This window comes from Myxine glutinosa, chromosome 11 (assembly GCF_964187855.1).
Source record: "Myxine glutinosa chromosome 11, kmMyxGlut1.1, whole genome shotgun sequence".
Lineage (NCBI taxonomy): Eukaryota > Metazoa > Chordata > Myxini > Myxiniformes > Myxinidae > Myxine > Myxine glutinosa.
In genome coordinates, this window is record NC_136271.1 from 43,800,503 (window position 1) to 43,823,273 (window position 22,771).

General features: G+C 47.9%; 2 protein-coding genes and 1 non-coding gene across 9 annotated transcripts in view; 2 read left to right on the top strand and 1 right to left on the bottom strand.

The window, feature by feature from the left end:
• Positions 1 to 436: 436 nt before the first annotated feature.
• Positions 437 to 12,737, bottom strand: LOC137436326 (ergosterol biosynthetic protein 28 homolog). 2 transcript variants are annotated; one of them, XM_078786606.1, is made up of 5 exons: positions 12,243 to 12,737; positions 8,896 to 9,001; positions 3,926 to 4,016; positions 1,171 to 1,289; positions 437 to 1,038 (listed from the first exon to the last, which is right to left on the bottom strand). In XM_078786606.1, the coding sequence occupies exons 2-5, from the start codon at positions 8,978 to 8,980 to the stop codon at positions 947 to 949; spliced, it is 387 nt and encodes a 128-aa protein (XP_078642732.1). In that variant the 5' UTR covers positions 8,981 to 9,001; positions 12,243 to 12,737; the 3' UTR covers positions 437 to 946. The 2 variants fall into 2 exon arrangements, with proteins under 2 accessions (XP_078642732.1, XP_078642731.1); XM_078786605.1 differs by having other exon boundaries at positions 8,896 to 9,035; positions 12,243 to 12,423.
• Positions 12,738 to 12,856: 119 nt separating this feature from the next.
• The window catches only part of LOC137436612 (uncharacterized), a 105,438-nt gene continuing 95,523 nt past the window's right edge, over positions 12,857 to 22,771 (top strand). For 3 of the 6 annotated variants that reach the window (XM_068130560.2, XM_068130559.2, XM_068130558.2), the window contains exons 1-2: positions 12,858 to 13,158; positions 14,080 to 14,254. The gene's annotated coding sequence lies outside the window, so the exon portion shown is untranslated. Of the gene's footprint in view, positions 13,159 to 14,079; positions 14,255 to 22,771 lie in introns of all 6 variants that reach the window. The other 3 variants (XR_013624942.1, XR_010986322.2, XM_068130561.2) reach the window with 2 other exon arrangements.
• On the top strand, positions 13,325 to 13,404 carry LOC137437137 (small nucleolar RNA SNORD53/SNORD92). Its single transcript, XR_010986436.1, has one exon. It is a non-coding gene; the product is annotated as a small nucleolar RNA SNORD53/SNORD92 (small nucleolar RNA).

A 22,771-nucleotide genomic window follows, 5' to 3' on the forward strand; every position in this document is an offset into this window, starting at 1 on the left:
CAATTAAGCAAGTAACATCCCAGCATGCTAAGGGTCATGTATAATAATGCACAGGCCTGGTTGCCTATAATTATGGCTTGCCTGGCTGCTGAAGGAGACCTCAGTGACTTTTACAGATCCTATGGTGTCTTTTGCGGAGTAAGTGCGTTATCGTTTGCATCCTGGACGAACTACAAATTCCAGCCTAAATCACCTTCAATCTCCAACCTAATGTGAGAATTCTTAATCAGAAAAATCTTCGTCAAATGTACTTTATGACGAATCTGAAGCGAGTTGTGCAGCCATTATCCATTGTGGGTTGAGACAATCTTTCCCTCGATTACGTCACGCAGATGACGTCATGATCATTGCGGTTATCTATAATTTTTAGGGGAGGTACCCACTGGGTTCACTTTTTTAACTAACACCTCAAAAATTACTAGAATTAAAAACCACGTTCAGTTATTTGTTTATTACTTAAAAATCAGTATAATCAAATCAAGAAAAAAAATCTGATTATGTGCACCTTTAAGGCTTTTTAAGCTACAGAAACCATTAAAGAAACCATTTACACCACTCCAGCCAACGTTTGGCATTAAATTTGGCAGAAACCATTAAAGATCCTTGTGGGGTAATGTAGCCAAACCATAATGATTTATGATCACATCAAATGGCAATGAATTCCAAGTTCCACAAAAATACACATGTTGTTTTGTTCATCACGGAAAAAAGATAATGAATTGCTGCAAATGGACTTTTGCCGTGGAACCCATTGTGTGTTAATTATATTAACAAAGAGCAACATATCATCAGTGGTCGTTAATATACAAATCCCAGGTGTGACATTATTACCCACAAAGTTTCATTGTTTTGAGATTTGATATACATTAGAATTGCATACTTGCAGGCAAGGCTAAAGCAAATCGAATTGTATCATCGGATGGAGTTGATGATACTTGGATCCATATCACTCTTTGTTATGCTTGCTTGGTGCAGCTCTAGTTGCATCACTAGGAGGCAGATGGATCAATCCAACCAGCATTGCAATCAAAGATGCACCTGTCGAAAAAAATATCAAAGATGCAGAAACCCCAGAAGCATGTGATACATCATATCTATGTGTCCAGATCATACCACAGTGTTACTCTTCCCTTTAAAATGTCAGTTAGCCTAAGGTGGATGTTTTATTACCTGCAACTAGGAGGGGAGCCATAATGCCTTGACTCAGGTATGCAGTTTTGTACACCCACACTTCAGCCACAAAGTGCCCAAAAGCAAGAATGAAGGTCCACATCGTGATGTAATAGATTCTGAAATTGACATCATGTAGGTCAATACAAGGTTATCACCATATAATAATTTACATGGTGTGTCAGACTTGTATACCTAAGTGTTACGGGTTCGGCACTCATTCTTAGTGTTGTTGTTATTATTGTGGGTCCAAGTATTGGGATTGTTGTTGTTTAAAGGAAATCCGGATCGAGACCGGAAGAGGTGGAGCGAAGAAAAGGAGGTGGGAGGAGACCGGAAAAGACGTGGTGGTTGAAGCTCCGTAGCGAGCATTGTCGAAGGAGACGGTGCGGTTGAGCCTATAAAGGAAGTCCTGCCTTCAGCGTTGTGATCGCTGGGACTGTTCGCATCTGCGTGTCAGATCGACGTCGGATTCGGATGAACCCTCATCGCATAAGTTCGCCGCGAGTGCAAGACTGCCGCCATTGGGACTCGCGCGCGTTGCACGGCATTCGCAGAATAAGGTTGCCGCGTCTGCTGAGTTCGCCTTCCTCGGTGGGTTGCCAAGGACGTGTGTGCGCGCCAGCGGCCTTTGAAGGAGACGGTGCGGTTTGCGGCTGCACGGTGTACGTGCATGTTTGGAGCGTCTTGGGAAAGCGCCCATACCACCGCCACTGTGCGGGAACTGGATCACATGATCTCCGGGTTGTTTCACTCGTCCAAGCCTCAATTGACTTTGAGCGGCCATTGATCTGACGATCGCCGGAGCGACTCGACGTCGCCTTGGAGGAGTCCAGAGACATTGGGGGGGGGGGAAGTGCCGTAAGTTGGGTTAGAGGGATATATAAGGTGGTACCATCTCAAATATTGTGATTGTAATTGTGAATTGATGTATTCACCCTTTATGTGTTTGGGATTGTGAATATATCCTTGTTCGTTCATAACCCTTGGTGTGGTCTCCTTAATGCTCTGATTGATTTCCCCAAGGATAACATATTTCTCTGCCGGGGCTCCCCTCGAGGTTCGGAGGTCACCGAGACCAGGTAAATAGGGGAGGACCCCGTAACACTAAGTCTACATTTTACAAAATGCTAGTTTTGTTGGATTTTGGAAGTTTAACCAGGAGGGGTTACTGGAAGAACACATACATCCTGGGGAGGGTTGGAGGACTGATAAAGTGGATGGAGCAATACTGGAGCATTGACGGTAGAAAATGGAGACAGCACTGAAGTGGCTGCGATGTCAATGCAATACACCTTCTACTTCAGCCACATCACAGGAGATTACAATAATTTTGAGAGCTTTCGATTTCTAAAAGACGGTGCATCAACGGCAGTAAACTTCAAAAGTTTGTTCTGGTTTTTTCCTGCAGCCTTTAAAACCTGTTTTTATTTCAATTGACTTATATAATTGAACTGGAAAACAAAATTTGGCATGTTGGCACTTCCAGAAACCTCCAGTTGTGCAGTACTTGGACAAAAATATTTCGCCATTTTACGTCATCCCGACCAATCAAATTTGCCGCTTGTGCTCTCAGTAAAAAAACACCTTTAGAGGCCATTTTCCCCCGCAAAGCGGGGGTTGGCCTTTTTCGGGCACCGTGGTTGTTGTTGTTTTTGTTGGTCCCCTTTTTGAAGCAATGTTTTACGGCCGGATGCCCTTCCTGCCGCCAACCCTTTTTGTCGCCTTTTACGACAAACAGGGAATTACCAGTGAACTGGTACTCTCAGTCCTCTCAGTGTTGGGGAATATCGAGATTCAGACCAAATAGATTAAATATACCCTGAAATCCCGCTATTCACGGGCGATACATTCCTGGAAAATCCGCGAATAGCGAAACCGCGAATAGCGGGGCATTGTTTCAATGGAAAAAGGGGGGTTAGGTTCACGAGTCGCAAAAATCCACAAATAGAGATGACCAAACCGCGAATGGTGAGGCAAAATCCACGAATGATGAGGCAAAATCCACAAATGGTGAGGCAAAATCCACGAATGGCGAGGCAAATCCAGTGAATGACAGACCTTTGCGGATTATCGTTGACAAAGTCCCGCAAATGGCGAGGCAAATCCCACGAATGTCGACGATAATCCACAAAGGTCGATGAAAATTCAGTGAATGTATGCCGCGGCATTGTTTAAATGCCCCTGAAAAACTGTGAATTCACCGAACACTTTTCCGCGAATAGAGAAACAGGTCGCCGCATTTTATCACCCGCGAATACGCCAAACCCGCAAATATGCTGAAGCCGCGAATAGCGGAACCGCAAATAGCGGGGTCCGACAGTATATATTTATTGGATCGTAGGAAATATAGATTGTTTTTGAGATAGTTTTGAGATAGTAAAGTTTCTTCAGTTGAAAAGACACTTCCCATGTCTTTTTATCAAGACTGCACGAGGAGCGTTGTTCTATGTGCTCTCTACTTTACTTTACCTTTGTTTACTGTATATTTTTAACAAGACATCACATTGCTGCGCCATTATATTAACAAAAAAATAAAAATAAAAACCTTTAATGCTCATTATCGATGTACACTGTCTCAAATGTAAATTCCTCATTTTTCCATTTTCATTCAACCCTACCATGGCACTGCGTGATTTTGACAGAGGAAAGGGCAAGAATAAGGAGGAGGTGTGTGAGGATGGGGATAAGAGAGGTTCCTGTTAACTTGTACCACTCTGATGCTGAAATCACATATAAAGCTGAACCTCCTTACGATCTGTTGGTTATGTTCACTGCACAAGCCATGCGGACAGCACCGGAAAGCAAAGTCCACAGTCCAAACGTCCTGGCTTGTAGCCCGTTCGCTGAATGAGGGTCAGTGAGACAAGGAAACAAGAAGGTTATCCAACAAAAAGACCCATGCCCACATGTTTTTCACAGTGACTTGAGACTGCTGTGACAACATGAACCTTGCAAAAGTTTTGTAAGCAGGTTACTATCTAGTATCTACGAGTATATTGTTCACATATCGTTTAAGTCCGAGTTGGATTTTGGCATTTATTGCCATCAAATTATTCTAATTCAATATCTGCAATTTCATTATGAGAATTTGTCATGCAAGATTTTATGGGCAATCTATTTATTATGTACACAAATATCCGCACTTTCACCCCACTGATCCCCTTTATGCTCCGTGCATGTCTTCGCTTTCCTCTTTCCTCCCTTCTTATTCATCTACTCCCAAACTGCTTTCCCTTCTCTCCCAATTACCCTAACTTCCTTTCTTTGTCCCTATCATACTCCCTTATCTTGCTATTCTGAATTTATGTTCTTTATTTAACCACATTTTAACCACCCTCCCCCAACCAACCATGTGCCTCCTTAAAAATAGATTGTCCCTGAATAGGTTGTTTTATATATATATATATATATATATATATATATATATATATATATATATATTGTTACGTTTGTAGGGGGTAGGCAATGATTACCTTAGTCCAATTAGAATTGTACTCGCCGAAACCCGTGGAACATCCACGGAAGGTAGGATGTGGTGTATGGATAGAGTGTACCATTATGGATGGCATAGGGGATTTGCTTGTCCGAGTAAGAGTTAGGAAGAAAGATGAGAATGAAGATTGCGTATATGAACAACGATCGCCGACACCGGCACAAATGCATGCTCTGGATTGCCCAATCAGCGGATGGCTTGCTTCGCCTTCGCCCAGCAGGCGCCAATACGATGGCGTCGTATCGGCAGTTAATCGGATGCTTTTGGGCCCCAACGTCGGCTAATTCAGATTTTTCGAGTATGGCTGTACGTGATAAACAAAGAGCGCCGTTCGTAGATCGTAAATCCATTAGTGCCATGGGCATCGGGTCACTGGGTGCGGCGTAAAAGGGATAACAAAGTCGAGTCCTTACGCTATTATTATATAAATAGGTAGTGTGTGTGCCCCGACTGTTGTGAAGAAGAAGAAATCCCATGTATCATAAGTAGGAAATTCGTTTAGACCGTATGTCGTGTAAATATATGTGTCCCCATGAGAGGGGTGGGGTTATGTTAATTAGTGAGGGATTATGGGTAAATTAATATCCTGTATGTAATGGCCTCTGTAATCTTTTCCTGTGTTCCTTATGACACCGCACTACACACCATAGCCAAGCAATCGGCACCATAATTCATAACGCTAATTAAAAACCAACCGGAAACCAGGCATCAAGCACTACCGTGAACAACATCGACTTAGTGAGCGCACATGCACAGGCAGGACCATGAGCCACGCCCCGAAGAGCAGTGATTGGACCGGGATTTGATTGGCATCGGGACTGGTAAGATGGGACTTACTGATAGGAGCGGACATGGAGACGTCGTGGGATGACGTCAGAGCCTCAAGTACAAAATAATTGGAACGGCAGACATTTTTTCTTCTTGCTTCTTCTCATTCTGGATCTCATAGCGAACGGTCGCATTTTGCCTTCTTACGCAAGGGAGATTCATCACGGGCAGTCGTGTTCTGACATCTTGATAGTGATCGTGAGGAGAAAGAGCTGCGGACTGAGAACTGCAGTTTCCCGAACAAGATCGCGAAGATAAGCACGGCTGGATGAGCGAACTGTGCACGGAGGCCTGGTTTGCGCCAAGGAACGCAGGTTCCCGCCAAGGCCTCAGATGATCTTTGACGATTCCTGACGAGATACACCAGCCGATTTGAGCTAAGTGCCACAAACTACACATATTTATTTTCCAGTTATTTTATCCTTTGTCTGTATTTGGGTCTGTATGGGAGCACTCCAATTAGGAATACAGTTTTATTGTGCATTGTTTTGTGACCGGCATTTTCTATAATAAATCCGGTATTTTTGTACATTTTATTTCTCGTGTCGGTTTGAGTTGATTTTTGCAGGTTTGAAGACTGCCGGTGGGATCCGTGAAGGTATGCGCTTATGGCTTCTCCCCCACTTGCTTCCTTCGCGTGTAACGAAGGTCCGCCATTGAATTAAATGCCTCGGAGTTAAAAGCTCGTTTGGTCCTCTGTGTCACCCTGCGGTGTTCACCAGAGGGTAATCACACGACAATATGAAAGTATGAGGATGGGGGTGATTTTTATCATTGTTTTGCAATTCCATGATGTGCATAGCCCTTTCTTTTAATACAAAGGATGTTTTTGCTTTATGTAGATTAATATGAAAATACGCATTGCGTAGAGTGATAGCTTCGTCGACAATGGTCAGTCGATCGAGTATGCAGCCCTCGCAAAATAAGGATCGCTTTTTTATATTGTTTAGTTGAGAGATGTGAGCTACGTGGTGGTGTCGACTCTAAAGGTAGTTAAAGTGTATTCAGGATTGTTTCCTGTCATTGCGTAACGGAAATTAAGCCTTAATTTGAAGAAAGCCGGAAGTAGAAAAATAAAAGGGAAATACGTCACATTCTTCGTGTGGCCTTCGTTTAACGCTTGAGAGATCGGCCAGCAAAGCAAGATCACGTGAGCAAGATGGCAGATCATGGAAAGGACATTTGAAATGACATGAAATTTTGTTCCAAAGGAAATGGGGAATGACAGTGAAATTTTGAATGGATTTACATATACATGCAATTGCCATAGAGGTTCGCATACGAAGCTCTATTAAAAATCTTAAGATATATGAACCACCTCATGAGGTACCACCAGCTACACTACCTTAGTCACTACACCCAACAAATTAAAACACAGCAAGGCCAAGAGATGAAATAAACATTAAAAACAATAAAAACAACATCAGAGAATGTGGGATTCTAGTGTATATTAATCACCAGGTGAAAATAATTTATCGTCGTGCCAGACCAAAGCAAGATCACGTGAGCAAGATGGCGGATCATGGAAGGGACATTTGAAATGACAACATGAAATTTTGTTCCCAAGGGAATGGGGAATGACAGTGAAATTTTCAATGGATTTACATATACATGCAATTGCCATAGAGGTTCGCTTAGGCCCCAATCACACCGGGCCTGCGACCAGGTTACGAACTAGCTGCGACCGAAAAATGTTGGAATCACGGGCAAATTGTAGAAAGAGCGCGCGACTGGTCGCAGAGGTCGTGGGTGATCGCCAGAGCAAAATCAGTCGCAGCAAGGTCGATGGTCATGTTCAAAACTTCTGACCTGCGATTCCAAATCGTAAGAGGTCGCAGACAGGTCTTACATGGTCGTACCACCAGTCGCGCATGGACGCACCACCAGTCATGCATGATCGCGGGTCAAGTAGTCGCACGATTGGTCGTGCTACTGGTCCTACCACCTGACGATTGGTGGTGCCACCTGTCGTACGACCTCACGATCGGTAGTGCGACCAGTCACGACCTGTCCCGACTGGTTGCACGACCTTACGATTGGTGGTACCACCAGTCTTTAGCTCGCAGTCTTCAGCTCGCCAAGGCTGTGCGCGTTTACCTCAAGCACAACTACAATAACGTCGGCAGTGTCCCATGGCAGGATAACATGATTTAGGAACTGTTGTGTGAATGTTGGAATTTTGATTTTTTTTTTGAGATATGTGTATCATATATTATATGCTATGTGTATGATCTATTTTTGCACATCTATTTTGCAATGAACTTGTACAATAAACATGCTATTTCATGGTATGTCAGGAGAAAAAGTAATAATTAGTTGTCTTTATTGTGTGTGTATGGTCTGAGTAATAAATGACTGGTTTATATTACAATGGAAAAAATTATTATTTTAAATACAAATTAAATCAATACATGCATACACAAACAAAGTTCTTTGTCAAAGTAAAATCTTTAACACAATAACGTAATGTGCAGAACTAAGCTGCCAGGCCACAGCTCCCTTCTTGGGAGGCATAGCAAATTATAGTTTCAGTTGAAAAGTTTGACGAAGTGTACTCCTTGAGAGGTAGGTGACTGCTGATGCATGATCGCGAGCCTTTAGATTGGATCGAGCGACCCATCTCACGACTGGCTGCGACTGGCTGCGATCGATCGTGCGAGTGGTCGCAGGTCGCCACGATTGATCGTACGATCGGTCGCTGATCGCCACCACTATTCGCACGATTACCTACGATTGATCTTGCGATCGATCTTCTCCAATCTTTGGTGATCGCACGACCACGCGTACCACCAATCGTACGATGACCTACCACCAGTCTTAAGAGCAATCGCAGTATGCGATCGCAAATGGAGATCGTAGCAAACATTGCCGATTGGCCGTACCTCGGCCAAATTGCCACCAATCGCACGATCCAGGAAACGTACGATCCAGTGTGACTGAGGCTTTACGAAGCTCTCTATGAAGTCGGTGTAGATGGCGGAAAACTGAAATCGGTGTAGCTGACGGAAAACTGAAGCCGGTGTAGCTGGTGGAAAAAAGAAGTAGGTGTAGCTGGCGTAAATGATGAGCGGTTTCGAATTCAAAACTGTGCTGTACAGTACTGTATTGTAATTTATTGATTTTAATCACCAGGTGAAAATAATTTATCGGTCGTGCCAGACCAAAGCAAGATCACGTGAGCAAGATGGCGGATCATGAAAGGGACAAAATGGCGGATCATGGAAGGGACAAGATGGCGGATCATGGAAGGGACATTTGAAATGACAACATGAAATTTTGTTCCCAAGGGAATGGGGAATGACAGTGAAATTTTGAATGGATTTACATATGCATGCAATTGCCATAGAGGTTCGCTTACGAAGCTCTCTATTAACAGAGATCTCAGGTATACTTTTCCATACTCTGCTCAGCGCTCCTCATGTAGACCATTTCAGAGAGAAAGGTGTGATCTTGAAAACTTTGCCAACCAGTGACCAGTGCCGTCATGCCAATGACTCCCAACCACAGCTGTAGCACAGTGAGGTAGCAACTCATGTCACGTCTGCAGGACAAATGTCACGTACAACTTGCAATGTAAATACAGTACTTTATAAACTGTTACAGTAAAGAGGTTAGTAGCTTTCAGGTTTGAGGTGTGGAATAGGTTGCACACTAATATATGAAGATTACACTTGCCTGCTGTTGTAATTAAATATTTATTCGTCCCTGGCTCAAGAAACAAGGACATGGGCTGGGTCTTCAAGCGGCAAATTTGATTGGCCATTATGACATAAAATGCTGTTATATTTTGTCCAATTACTGCTAAATGGGAGGGTTTTTAAAGTGCCAAAACGGTGATTTGTGTTCTACAGTGTTGAAGTATATAATTCAATTGAAATAAAATAAAGATTTCAAAGGTCGAAGAAAAAATGTTTTTAGGAAGTTAACCGCAGTGATGCAGCATCTTTTACACCACCCTAACACATTACATTAGTTATTCATTCCTGGTGTTTGTGTCCTTTATGAAGTCCTTAAAAACAGCAAGTTTCCTGTTTGGAATGATTTTCAATTTAGTTTATCGGCTAGACAGTCAGACAGCGTAAAACATTTTTTTATCTCACTCTTCTCTACAAATGTGGGATCGGGACGAATTCTGAGGCAAACTACTGATAAACTACAACTTCATGTTCCGATTAATGTTCAAATTATAACATCCAATTGAAATGAAGTTGATCCTCGATCATAAACTGATATTTGTAAATGGAAGGACAGACAGAAGTGAAACAAATGCTTCACCCCACTCTTCGCTTCACGTGAGCGGGTTAATTAATCAACATTGCTTCTCCATGCCATGCTTCTCCGTGCCATGCTGCTCCGTGCCATGCTGCTCCGTGCCATGCTGCTCCGTGCCATGCTGCTCCGTGCCATGCTGCTCCGTGTCATGCTGCTCCGTGCCATGCTGCCCTGTGCCATGCTGCTCCGTGCCATGCTTCACCGTGCCATGCTTCACCGTGCCATGCTGCTCCGTTTCATGCTGCTCCATGCCATGCTGCTCCGTTTCATGCTGCTCCGTGCCATGTTTCACCGTGCCATGCTTCAACGTGCCATGCTGCTCCGTTTCATGCTGCTCCGTGCCATGGTTCACTGTGCCATGCTGCCCTGTGCCATGCTGCCCTGTGCCATGCTGCTCCATGCTGTGCTGCCCCATGCCATGCTTTCCCGTGCCATGATGCCCCGTGCCATGCTGCTCCGTGCCATGCTTCACCGTGCCATGCTTCACCGTGCCATGCTGCCCCGTGCCATGATGCCCCGTGCCATGCTGCTCCGTGCCATGCTGCTCCGTGCCATGCTGCCCCGTGCCATGCTTCCCCGTGCCATGCTTCACTGTGCCATGATGCCCCGTGCCATGATGCCCCGTGCCATGCTGCTCCGTGTCATGCTTCCCCGTGCCATGCTGCTCCGTGCCATGATGCCTCGAAACCATGCTTCACCGTGCCATGCTTCACGGTGCCATGCTGCCCCGTGCCATGCTGCCCCGTGTCATGCTTCCCCGTGCCATGCTGCTCCGTGCCATGCTTCATCGTGCCATGATGCCCCGAAACCATGCTTCACCATGCCATGATGCCCCGTGCCATGCTTCACGGTGGTGCCATGCTGCCCCGTGCCATGATGCCCCGTGCCATGCTGCCCCGTGCTATGATGCCCCGTGCCATGATGCCCCGAAACCATGCTTCACCGTGCCATGATGTTGCGTGCCATGCTTCACCGTGCCATGATGCCCCAAAACCATGCTTCACCGTGCCATGATGCCCCAAAACCATGCTTCACCGTGCCATGCTGCCCTGTACCATGATGCCGCATGCCATGATGCTCCGTGCCATGATGCCCCGAACCCATGCTTCACCGTGCCATGATGCCCCGTGCCATGCTTCACCGTGCCATGATACCCCAAAACCATGCTTCACCGTGCCATGATGCCCCGTGCCATGCTTCACCGTGCCATGATGCCCCAAAACCATGCTTCACCGTGCCATGATGCCCCTTGCCATGCTGCCCCGTGCCATGATGCCCCAAAACCATGCTGCCCCGTGCCATGCTTCACCGTGCCATGATGCCCCAAAACCATGCTGCCCCGTGCCATGCTTCCCCGTGCCATGCTTCCCCGTGCCATGCTTCCCCGTGCCATGATGCCCCGTGCCATGCTTCACCGTGCCATGATGCCCCAAAACCATGCTTCACCGTGCCATGATGCCCCTTGCCATGCTGCCCCGTGCCATGATGCTCCGTGCCATGATGCCCCAAAACCATGCTGCCCCGTGCCATGCTTCACCGTGCCATGATGCCCCAAAACCATGCTGCCCCGTGCCATGCTTCCCCGTGCCATGCTTCCCCGTGCCATGCTTCATCGTGCCATGATGCCCCGTGCCATGCTGCCCCATGCCATGATGCCCCTTGCCATGATGCCCCTTGCCATGCTGCCCCGTGCCATGATGCTCCGTGCCATGATGCCCCGAAACCATGCTTCATCGTGCCATGATGCCCCAAAACCATGCTGCCCCATGCCATGCTTCCCCGTGCCATGCTTCCTCGTGCCATGCTTCATCGTGCCATGCTTCATCGTGCCATGATGCCCCGTGCCATGCTGCCCCGTGCCATGATGCCCCTTGACATGATGCCCCTTGCCATGCTGCCCCGTGCCATGATGCTCCGTGCCATGATGCCCCGAAACCATGCTTCATCGTGCCATGATGCCCAAAACCATGCTGCCCCTTGCCATGATGCCCCTTGCCATGCTGCCCCGTGCCATGATGCTCCGTGCCATGATGCCCCGAAACCATGCTTCATCGTGCCATGATGCCCCAAAACCATGCTGCTCCGTGCCATGATGCCCATTGACATGCTTCACCATGCCCCTTTATCCGGGCATGGTACTGCTGTCGCTTCCCTCCACACTCCTCAGTCCTCTCCCACGTACCTTCTGTTCCCTATTACTTAGTACTAGTATTATCTTTCCTTCTCTTCCATAACCCAATGAAAACATCCCAACTCAGCGAATGACATAAGAAACAGCCCCACGACACTCCTACAGATAATTATGTTCTCATTAATTGGTTGATTTGCATCAAATACATTTCAGTTCAACAAAACTCGAATATAAGACCCGATGCGCTTCGCTGACAGAAATACCAATCTTATAAATCAATATAGATTTTTACTTCAGAATATTCATTTTCTCAAGCAGGGAACTACAAGCAATGCTTAAAATCACCTGCAAACCGGGCAATCGACGTCCACCACAAAAATAAATTATCTCAAGAAAAAGAAGAAACTTGTTGAAACGGTTCTAATGTCCCTCTGTTTGGAGACGCCACAGCAATGACAGCATTCACGAACGCGCCACGGTTACCCCGTGACATGAAGCAGCCAATCGCGTGGCTGGAAACCACCAATGAGCGTAATCGATAAACACCGCCCCTCCCTTAACGCAAAATCCTCAAACCCCGCCCCTTCCTCAACGCGTGACCATCAAACCCCGCCTCGACAACACGCGATTCTCAAATCCTGGAGTCCCTTTATATACAGGACTATCAAATCCCACTTCTCACATGAATAGCACGACCATCAAAATCCTCCTTGTAATTTCGAGCTTCGCATTCCGCATTCCGGCTGATACTTTTAACCATGTATTTAATAGTTGCCGATTCCCACGGGTGACCACAATTTTAACGACAATACCCTTCCGACACCTTTTAAGGCACGTCTCAGCACGAAAACCCAAACCGTCGATTCTTAATACAGAAGCTGAACTTTTCACCCCCTTTATTTCAGAATTAATAATTATTAGTAACTGATAGGTTAAAATTGGCACAGAGTGTAGGCGGCTTGGGTTCAACGTCGAAGTTTGTGCTGTACTGTATAATTACTGCGGTGTAGCTGGTGGCGCTCCATGCGAGGTGTACGATTTTTGCACTTCATAAAACTTTACTTTTCCTTGGGAATTCTTTAATTAACAGAATTTACTTGAATTGTACTTGCATTGTTTGGTCCGGGTTGACTTGACCAGTGGCGGCACACGATTCACTTTCAAACGGAAGGAAGTCGACGAGGCATCACGTGATCGAAGCATGAAGAGCGGCGGCTCCTTCGAGGGATTTTCCTTCTTTCTCGCGTGTGGCGTTCTCCAGGTAACTGTCCGCTCTGTTAGTTTGTCCGCCATTTAATGATAATATGGGTGATTTATTGAGGGGTGACCGTGTTGTGCGGATATATTATATGAATGATTATATGTGTAATGTTAAACCTTTTCCGAGCCTTGTGCTTGTTGAGGCCTTTGCTGTTGTGCGAGCAGAGTTACAGTGATGATCCTGTGGAGGTTTCGCTTTGTTTACTGAAACCTGATGTTCAAATGTTCCACTTGGCTGGCTGAGTAACTCTCGCACCGTCATTGTGAATGGTTCGTTTAAGCGGGAATTTGGTCAAGGTGGGGTCCAGGTGAGGAATCCCTTCTGGCCACGTGCTCCGTGTACTCCATTTTGTTTCCATTCACCGCGAATTAAAATATTCATCGCTTGCATTATTTGTCCATCGGACAACGCAGTACACTTCTCTAGAATCGTATGGTTACATTATAGTCTGGGCGAGATGGCTCAAAAATAGGCCAAACCTTCCAAAAAATATACCATAGCTGTATTTGGTACCATTCGACGCAGAATTTTAAGTAGTTTAACATACTCGGAGCCTCACGCTGAGTCTGTTGGGGAAATTATTTTATGTTGATTTAAGTAGAGGAGGGTATCGCGGTAAAATGCGGGCAAAATCGAAAATACACAAATTAGGTAATTTTGAAGCTATACTTCATTTTATAGTACCGAGTAGCCTATAAGGGGGTCATAATATGGAAGCAGTCTCTTAGAGGCACTACATGTGCCGTGGTTGTTCTCCATGGGGCAAAAATGCGGGCAAAAATGTCCAAATATTAGGACAAAAGGGGTCCAAAATCCTGTAATGTCGGATTAATGTCTTTAAAGTTTTGTGTTTTTCTTTTTAAATTTCTTTGTGTACTGTTTTATTAGTCTATAATCTACATGTTGTACTTTTCATTTCAGAATACATCAAATACACAGCCAACTTGCATGCGAGCAATATCTGATTGTTATCTGCCTATCCGAGATACCAAGCTTCTGGACACACTCACTGCAAGAGGTCATTTCTGTGGTTGCAGGACGCATCATCTACACGTTACGGACTTCAGACAAGATTGCCATCTCCTTTGAACCCAAGGTAACTTGTGCAATGTTTACACTGTTTGAATATAATAGGGCCGTAGATTGCAAGAGTGCATGGAGTGCTTGAGCACCCCCAATAATTCGATGATACTATCGTAAGGTGCTTGAGCACCCCCAATAATTCGATGATACTATCGTAAGGTGCTTGAGCACCCCCAATAATTCGATGATACTATCGTAAGGTGCTTGAGCACCCCCAATAAATAATTCGATGATACTATCGTAAGGTGCTTGAGCACCCCCAATAAATAATTCGATGATACTATCGTAAGGTGCTTGAGCACCCCCAATAATTCGATGATACTGTTACAGACGCGGTATGGATGTTGGTTTACCGAGCGGTTTGGTATGACCACGTCTGCAACAGGTTACCCGATTATACCCGGGGTTGACTAATCGCGCTATGCTAAATCAATTAAGGAAAAGACACACGGCTGGGAGAAATGACCTACGACACCAAGGGTACAGTTCTCGGAGGTTATAATTACAAGGTTGCGGAAGGTTCAGATTACAGGGACAAGAGGGACAGCATAGAAAGATAGGCACTTAGACACACTTATCTTATTCCCGACAGACCACAGATAAACAGGACAAAAACGGACTCACACGGGGTTTGATGGCAAGGAAAGCGGGTAGCGATCGCTCCAGGTGCACCTGGGCTCAGGGGCAGAATCAGCTCGGTTCGGTCCGGAGATGCGGGGAGGTATTCAGCGCTCGAGGTGGCGTCGGGTTCCTTGGTTCGTGGCTGAGGCGCATCTCGTCTCACTTCCGGTGAGTCCCTCGGTATATCCGGCGGGGAGCCACGCCCTCGCTCGTTAGCTCCACCCCAGATGGAATCGGCCCGCCGCTTCTTATTGGGTGCGGGGGGGAGTTACCGGGGCTCCGCCCTTGACGAGGAGCTGACGGCCAGCCCCTTCATGGTAACCCCGTAACCTGGAGCACATGGGCCATGGCGGCTAACCGAGCCGGAGTGAGGACGCGCACTCCCCGCGCCGCCGCCGCGCCGCCCCCCGCTGTTGTTGTAGTTGGTGTTGCTGCTTCGTTGTTGTTGTTGTTGTTGAGGAAGAGATGCGGGGAGGTAAGGGGAGGTCCTAAACTTCCTAACAGGTGCCATATAATCACATTCTGGTGCAACGAAGTGTCAGAATTAGTGGAAACGAGTCCTTAACTGACATAGACTAAGAATAACTAGCAAGATGTCCTATAGTTGTCTACGTGAGCTGTGGTGGACCTGGGCACGACATTTAATGGGGGGATGAAGGGGAAGATCGGCTCTACTGGGTGTTGTTTACAGACAATGGGACTAAGGAATGGGGTAAGGGAGAGTTGGGGAGTATTGGGGAAATAGGGGCATATTTACAAGCGGATACGGAGGCCAAATTCCATATCCGCAACATTGCACCCTTCTTTACCCTCGGGGCATCCCGACCCGATAAATTTTTACCTAGTTTAGTGTGGCACTCAGATGTAGTTCCCTCTACTATTAACTCTACCCTGAGTGCGACAGTTTTACAGATATTCACAAATGAGTAAATATGTCCCCCTGCGACGTTGCACCCTTCTCCTCACAGAAACACACCCACAGGATAACCGAATCCGGAAAGAATTCGCAAACTAAACATACAGCCGGAAGGGAGCATTATTTACAAGACTACGCTGATATTTACACTACGATCCAGGACCTGTTTTTGGAGGAACACATGCAGATGTTATGCATAGAGAGAGCACGCATGCTAGCATCGATACACCAACCCACGAGTGCTCTGTGGCCTACGGCCTTTAATAATGTGCAGAGCACCCCTTCCCAGCACCAAAAGCACCACCCCATCACACAGTCAGCACCATCCGGTGCACCAATAAAGTGTTTATAAATCACCGGTGGTGTCGCAGCCGGCCGATGTTCTGCCGCTGGTCTTGCCTTCTTGAAGTACGTGGCCTTCCGGCTTCCTTAGAAATAAAGAAAGGCGCCAACCGCGTCCATTTCTATATTGTGGCCTTCCGGGGGCCAACTATTAGTGGTTCACCTGTTTGGCATAGGTGCCACGTTGACCCATAGGTCCATCCACAGGTGGTGCTTGGCCGCATAAGAACTGCGGTCCATGGTGGGCGGCCACAAACATTGCGGTCCATATGGTGTATCGATCCCAGCAGCAAGCAGCGAAAGTGCAGGCCCACAACTGCGGAGCCAGCACCTCTCTCTCCTCTCTCTCTGCCCCAAAGCCAGATCCTCGGAGGTGGGAGACAAAAAGAAGACAATTGAGTAAGGTGGTAAGGGCGCAAAAGTGCACGCAATACAAAGTGATGCACACTGGGGGCACATGGGAACCAGGTGAGACAGGTACGTTCCTACCGTACGCCCCCCCCTCCCCCACCAGGTAACCTACATGGCCCCTCCCTTACCCCTTACTGTATCCACAAAACACAACTACTCATAAACATCTACTTTACAAATCAATCAACAACCGTCCCTACTGTCTTCCCCGTTCCTCCCATAAACCAAATTCGTCTTCTCTCCCTCCTAACCAATCAAATTTGCCATTTTCAACTTTCATCAAAATTTGCCATCACCAATTCATCATCAGTCCCTCCTAAGGAGGGAGAGATGGAATCACCCCAATGTCTCATCCACGTCGTGATGCGTCTCACCAATCCAACACAGCAATCCTCATTGCCTGCACACTGAACAAAGAAAACACAGGTGTGGAGTCATCATCATCACCTCAGGTAAGTGGCTGCGTATGGTGCGACAGGTTCATCAATCCTAACTATTTCCTAAATGACTTTAACAACTTTACATTACCCGGGGTCTTCCCTGCCAATCCATTGGCCATCTTACACTCTATGCGGTTTTAAGAACCAAATTCCCATTGACCAAACTGTGGTGCTTCTCAATTTGGGGTCTCACTCCCCCGATTCATCTCCCGGTGCCCTCGCACAATTTCTGGGCTGTGACGTGTAGCTCTCCCAGCAGGTCTACCCACCTGCACACCTCCACCACTGCAGTTGCCTCCGAGCTTACCTGCTCCTTACCCTACCCTAACTACCTGGGGGAAGGCCCTCTGGCGCTCTCCCCACTCGGTGCCCTCTCTGGCACTGGGCTACCCGGGTCCGTCCTCCGGATCCTCGGGCCCCATCCACAACTCTACCGGCTCCCAGAGCCCACCTGCGGCCTCACCTGGCCGACATCCTCACAGTGGTGGAGTGCCCAACCAACTACACACACTAACAGGCTACACGCCCAGCCATTTCCACAACACTAATGCACCCATCCAAACATCATTCTTCCAACCGCACCACAGATGCCAATATCCAACCACAATTTACCTGTACCCTCTACCTAACACTTACACTACCCGCCCCGGGTACTCGTGAAAGAGGGGTCCACTCTTCCCCCATCCACACCTTCGCACCATGCACACCACTCCGTACCACTTACTCCACTTATTCCACACACCTGTCCTTGCACACCTGTGCTCTCACACCTGGTGCCGCCTGCACCCTTCTCTCCCCAAAGCGCATTCGCGCTGATCCACCACACTCACTACTCCACACACCTGTCCAGTTCTCACACCTGTGCAATCACACCTGTTCAATCTCACACAGCATCATCTCAGCTAACTACTCCCCTCTGAAACTTGCGCTTCCCTGTCGCCCCTTTAAACTATTGCGCTCCCACGTCATTATCAAACACACTAAACTACCTGCGTCCCCACTACAGGTATCAGTCACTAACTAACCTTAACGTCACCTAATGTCATCTTCGCTAGATCCCTATCACGATATATCCTAACCCACCCGGGCTAGTTTTCACTGCCATACACCCCATAATCTATAGCGCATTTGCCCCCCCTGGGAAGGGTGGCAGGGATGCCACCCTTACCCACCAGGCCCATCGCTCACTACTAATTTTGCACATCCAATTTCAACAAATCAAAAATTTGCCAATCACTGCCCATCATCTGCCAATCACTACCGCCAATCCTTTGCCAATCATCAAATTTTGTCTTTCTCTAATTTTGGGGCCAAAACACTAACCTCATCACACAGTCTTCTCACTAATGCCTCTCGGTGCGCCAATTCCCGTCCAAAGCCCGGCTTCGTAAAGCCGAGCAATGAATGCGGGTCGTCTTGTGCCAGCGGCTGGACGCGTCCGGCACTCGGTGCAGGGACGGGGGCTTACCCGGGCCGAGATCCCACGCACCACCCCGGCGTGGTGCCATCCAATGTCCCGATCTCGACCTGCCGGCACGTCTCAACAGAAAGTGGTCGCCATGACGACCCTTCCTATCGGGCTGCCCGCTCCGCCTAGTGGAGCCCGGACGCGGCCGTTCAAAGCGAGGCCCGGCACGCACCGAGGGCCCGCTTCGGCTCAAAGTCGACCTAACCTCTAACCCGGTTACCGTCGATGCCTCCTCACCTGCATGCTTACACGCATACGCTACCCCTTTTGTGCTCACACCTCCAGCTGTTCCCATGCTCCTCGTACCTTTCCTTACACACCCAGGTACTCTCATTCCACTCACAGACTTGGTCACACACCTGACCACCGAACACCTTGGCACACATTCGTCGCTCGCACACCTCACCAACACACCTCTTCGCGCCCCCTCCTCGGTCACCTCCTCTGTGACAATCACAGGTGTGCTCTCACTCGCACACCCAACCACGTGCCTCACTACCAATTCCAGCGTGCATTCCCACTCACGCTCTACCATTCCAGGTGTGCTTCCTTTCTCACCTGTCACCACCAACTCACGCTCCGTGTCACTCGTACTACTCTCCCCTCCATTCTTGACAGCGCACTCACCCTTCATGCACCCGTCCGTTACACACCTTTCTCGCGCACACTCTCCTGTTACACCCTCTGTAACACTCACCACAGGTGTACACTCTTCCTTACCTTTGACAGCGCACTCTTTCCCCATGCACCTGTCCGTCACACACCTTTCTCGCGCGCACTCTTGCGCACACTCTCCTGTCACACCCTCTGTAACACTTACCACACCGCGCTTCCATGTGCTCCCTCGCACACGCGCTATGACCGACTCACTCTCGCCAGCACCCTCACTCCTTGGCACGCACTTTTTCCTCACACACCCCAGAGTCGGACTTTCTCGCACACCTCCTTTTTCGCACACCAGACCTGTCGCACACTTCACCAACGGCCTCTCACGAACACCCGGGTCTATCTCGACCCCCAAGCTTCTTAAATCCCCTGGCGCATCATACGCACGACCATATTGGTCACCACTTACACCGGGTCCTCTTCCTCTTCGCTTCTCCTCCATCACCTGCGAATCCCTCATCCGGTCAATGAGCACATCATCACGATCCGAACACAGACTTTGGACCAATTCTTTTATCTCCGCTTTTATCTCTTTCTTATCCTCTCTCCGTCGCTTCTTAATTTCGCTCACCCCTTCTTCCACTTCTTCTAATTTTTGCTTCACCTCCTTCATCTCCTCGTGCGCCCCTTTAAGTTCTTCCTCTAACTCCACTTTATTTTTTTCTATGTGCTCCCGCACCTCCCGCTCTTTAACCTCCATCACCTCTACCACCTTGTCCATTTTCCTCGTCAGGTCCTCATGTACCGTCTGACACTCTTTTTTAATTACCCCTACGTCCTTTTTCATCTCCTTTTGTGTCGATTTTAACCCCTCTATTACCGCTGTGTTCTTCTTTACCTGGTCCCCCATCTCCTTTTGTCCCACTGTCAGTTGTTCTACTCCCAGCGTCAACTCCTCTATACCACCTTGCAATTTTACAGTCCCCTTTCTCACCTCCTTCTCCATGCGCTCCTTACAGTGCCTCACCTCCTCGCGCACTCCTCCGACCTCCTCACTCACTCCTCTCCTGATCTCCTCTCCCATCACTTGCATCTCCTGCCCAGATGCCACCCTCATCTGCTCCATTTCCTCCCTGTGAGCATCCAGTTTGGATTCTACCCCCATTCTGACCCCCTCTATCTGCTGCCCCATTTGTTTAACTTCCCTTTCCGCTTGGTCCCTCATGTCCCTCAATTTGCCTTCCATTCTGTTTTCTAACCCCTCTAACCCCTTTTGCATCCCTTCCATTTGATTCTCTTGAGCGGCCATTCTGTTTTCTACCCCCATTAACCCCTCCTGTATTTCCCCTAATCTATTGTCTAATCCCTCTATTCTACTCCCTAACCCTCCGATCTGGGCTCCCATGTCATTCCTTAAACCCCCGATCTGGTTTCCCATGTCATCCCTCAATTTCTCGCTATTGGACCCCATCCTTTGTTCTAACCGTTCGCTATTGGCCCCCATTTGGCCCTCCAATCGCTCGCTAGTCTGGGCCATAAGGGCTTTCATTTGCATCATAAAAAGGTTCAAATCCACCGGTGGCGTAACTACGGTCGCGGGCGTGGGCGCCGTGGCCATGTGCGAGGCGCCATTTTGCGCGCCCGCAACCTCGTGCGTGACGACGCTATTTTGCGCGTCTGCTACCCTTACTGCTTCGCTCTCCTGTCCCTCAATTTGGTCCTGGATCGACCTTGCCTCACTCTCCTCTAACGGCACCCAGCCGTCTTGGTTTTCCATAGCGCGACTTTCAAAATTTGGGTTTTTATATTTTTAAAACAAAATCAAATTTCGCCGTTATAATTTCGCGCGGGAAATGCGCTCCGGATCGATTCTACTACCAATTTGGGCCTAATAAATTTAGTCCCGGGTCCGAATCCGACACTCTTGACACCAAATGTTACAGACGCGGTATGGATGTTGGTTTACCGAGCGGTTTGGTATGACCACGTCTGCAACAGGTTACCCGATTATACCCGGGGTTGACTAATCGCGCTATGCTAAATCAATTAAGGAAAAGACACACGGCTGGGAGAAATGACCTACGACACCAAGGGTACAGTTCTCGGAGGTTATAATTACAAGGTTGCGGAAGGTTCAGATTACAGGGACAAGAGGGACAGCATAGAAAGATAGGCACTTAGACACACTTATCTTATTCCCGACAGACCACAGATAAACAGGACAAAAACGGACTCACACGGGGTTTGATGGCAAGGAAAGCGGGTAGCGATCGCTCCAGGTGCACCTGGGCTCAGGGGCAGAATCAGCTCGGTTCGGTCCGGAGATGCGGGGAGGTATTCAGCGCTCGAGGTGGCGTCGGGTTCCTTGGTTCGTGGCTGAGGCGCATCTCGTCTCACTTCCGGTGAGTCCCTCGGTATATCCGGCGGGGAGCCACGCCCTCGCTCGTTAGCTCCGCCCCAGATGGAATCGGCCCGCCGCTTCTTATTGGGTGTGGGGGGGGGGTTACCGGGGCTCCGCCCTTGACGAGGAGCTGACGGCCAGCCCCTTCGTGGTAACCCCGTAACCTGGAGCACATGGGCCATGGCGGCTAACCGAGCCGGAGTGAGGACGCGCACTCCCCGCGCCGCCGCCGCGCCGCCCCCCGCTGTTGTTGTAGTTGGTGTTGCTGCTTCGTTGTTGTTGTTGTTGTTGAGGAAGAGATGCGGGGAGGTAAGGGGAGGTCCTAAACTTCCTAACAGGTGCCATATAATCACATTCTGGTGCAACGAAGTGTCAGAATTAGTGGAAATGAGTCCTTAACTGACATAGACTAAGAATAACTAGCAAGATGTCCTATAGTTGTCTACGTGAGCTGTGGTGGACCTGGGCACGACATTTAATGGGGGGATGAAGGGGAAGATCGGCTCTACTGGGTGTTGTTTACAGACAATGGGACTAAGGAATGGGGTAAGGGAGAGTTGGGGAGTATTGGGGAAATAGGGGCATATTTACAAGCGGATACGGAGGCCAAATTCCATATCCGCAACAATACTATCGTAAGGTGCTTGAGCACCCCCAATAATTGTCCCCCGTCGCTCAGCGGAGCGAAAAGGGGACTATGGCTTTCCCCTCCGTCCGTGTGTCCGTGCGTGCGTAAGCGAAGGACCGCATTCGAATTTGGTGTGTGGGTGCAACCCACGTCAAAATCCAAGATGGCCGCTGCCATGTATGTCTGATGCCATGTATGTCTGAACCTTGTAACCTGCATATCTTGAAAAATAAGCGAAGTACCAACTTCTAATCTGGTGTGTGGGTGTATCTAGGCATAAGGAAGAACGCTATTGAAAATTGGGTCGCCACGTCAAAATCCAAGATAGCCGCCGCCATGTATGTCTGAACCTTGTGAGATGAATATCTTGAAAAATAAGTGAAGTACCAACTTCTAATTTGGTGTGTGGGTGTATCTCGGCAAAAGGAAGAACGCTATTGAAAATTGGGTCGCCACGTCAAAATCCAAGATGGCCATAAAATGAAAACATTAAAAGCATTTTGCCAAGATAAACCATACAATGAAAACATTAAAAGCATTGTGCCAAGATAAACCATACAAAGAAAACATTAAAAGCATTGTGCCAAGATAAACCATACAATGAAAATATGTCATACAAAAATAGACATATATATATATATATGTCATACAAAGACATATATATGTCTGAACCTTGTGAGCGAAATATCTTGAAAAA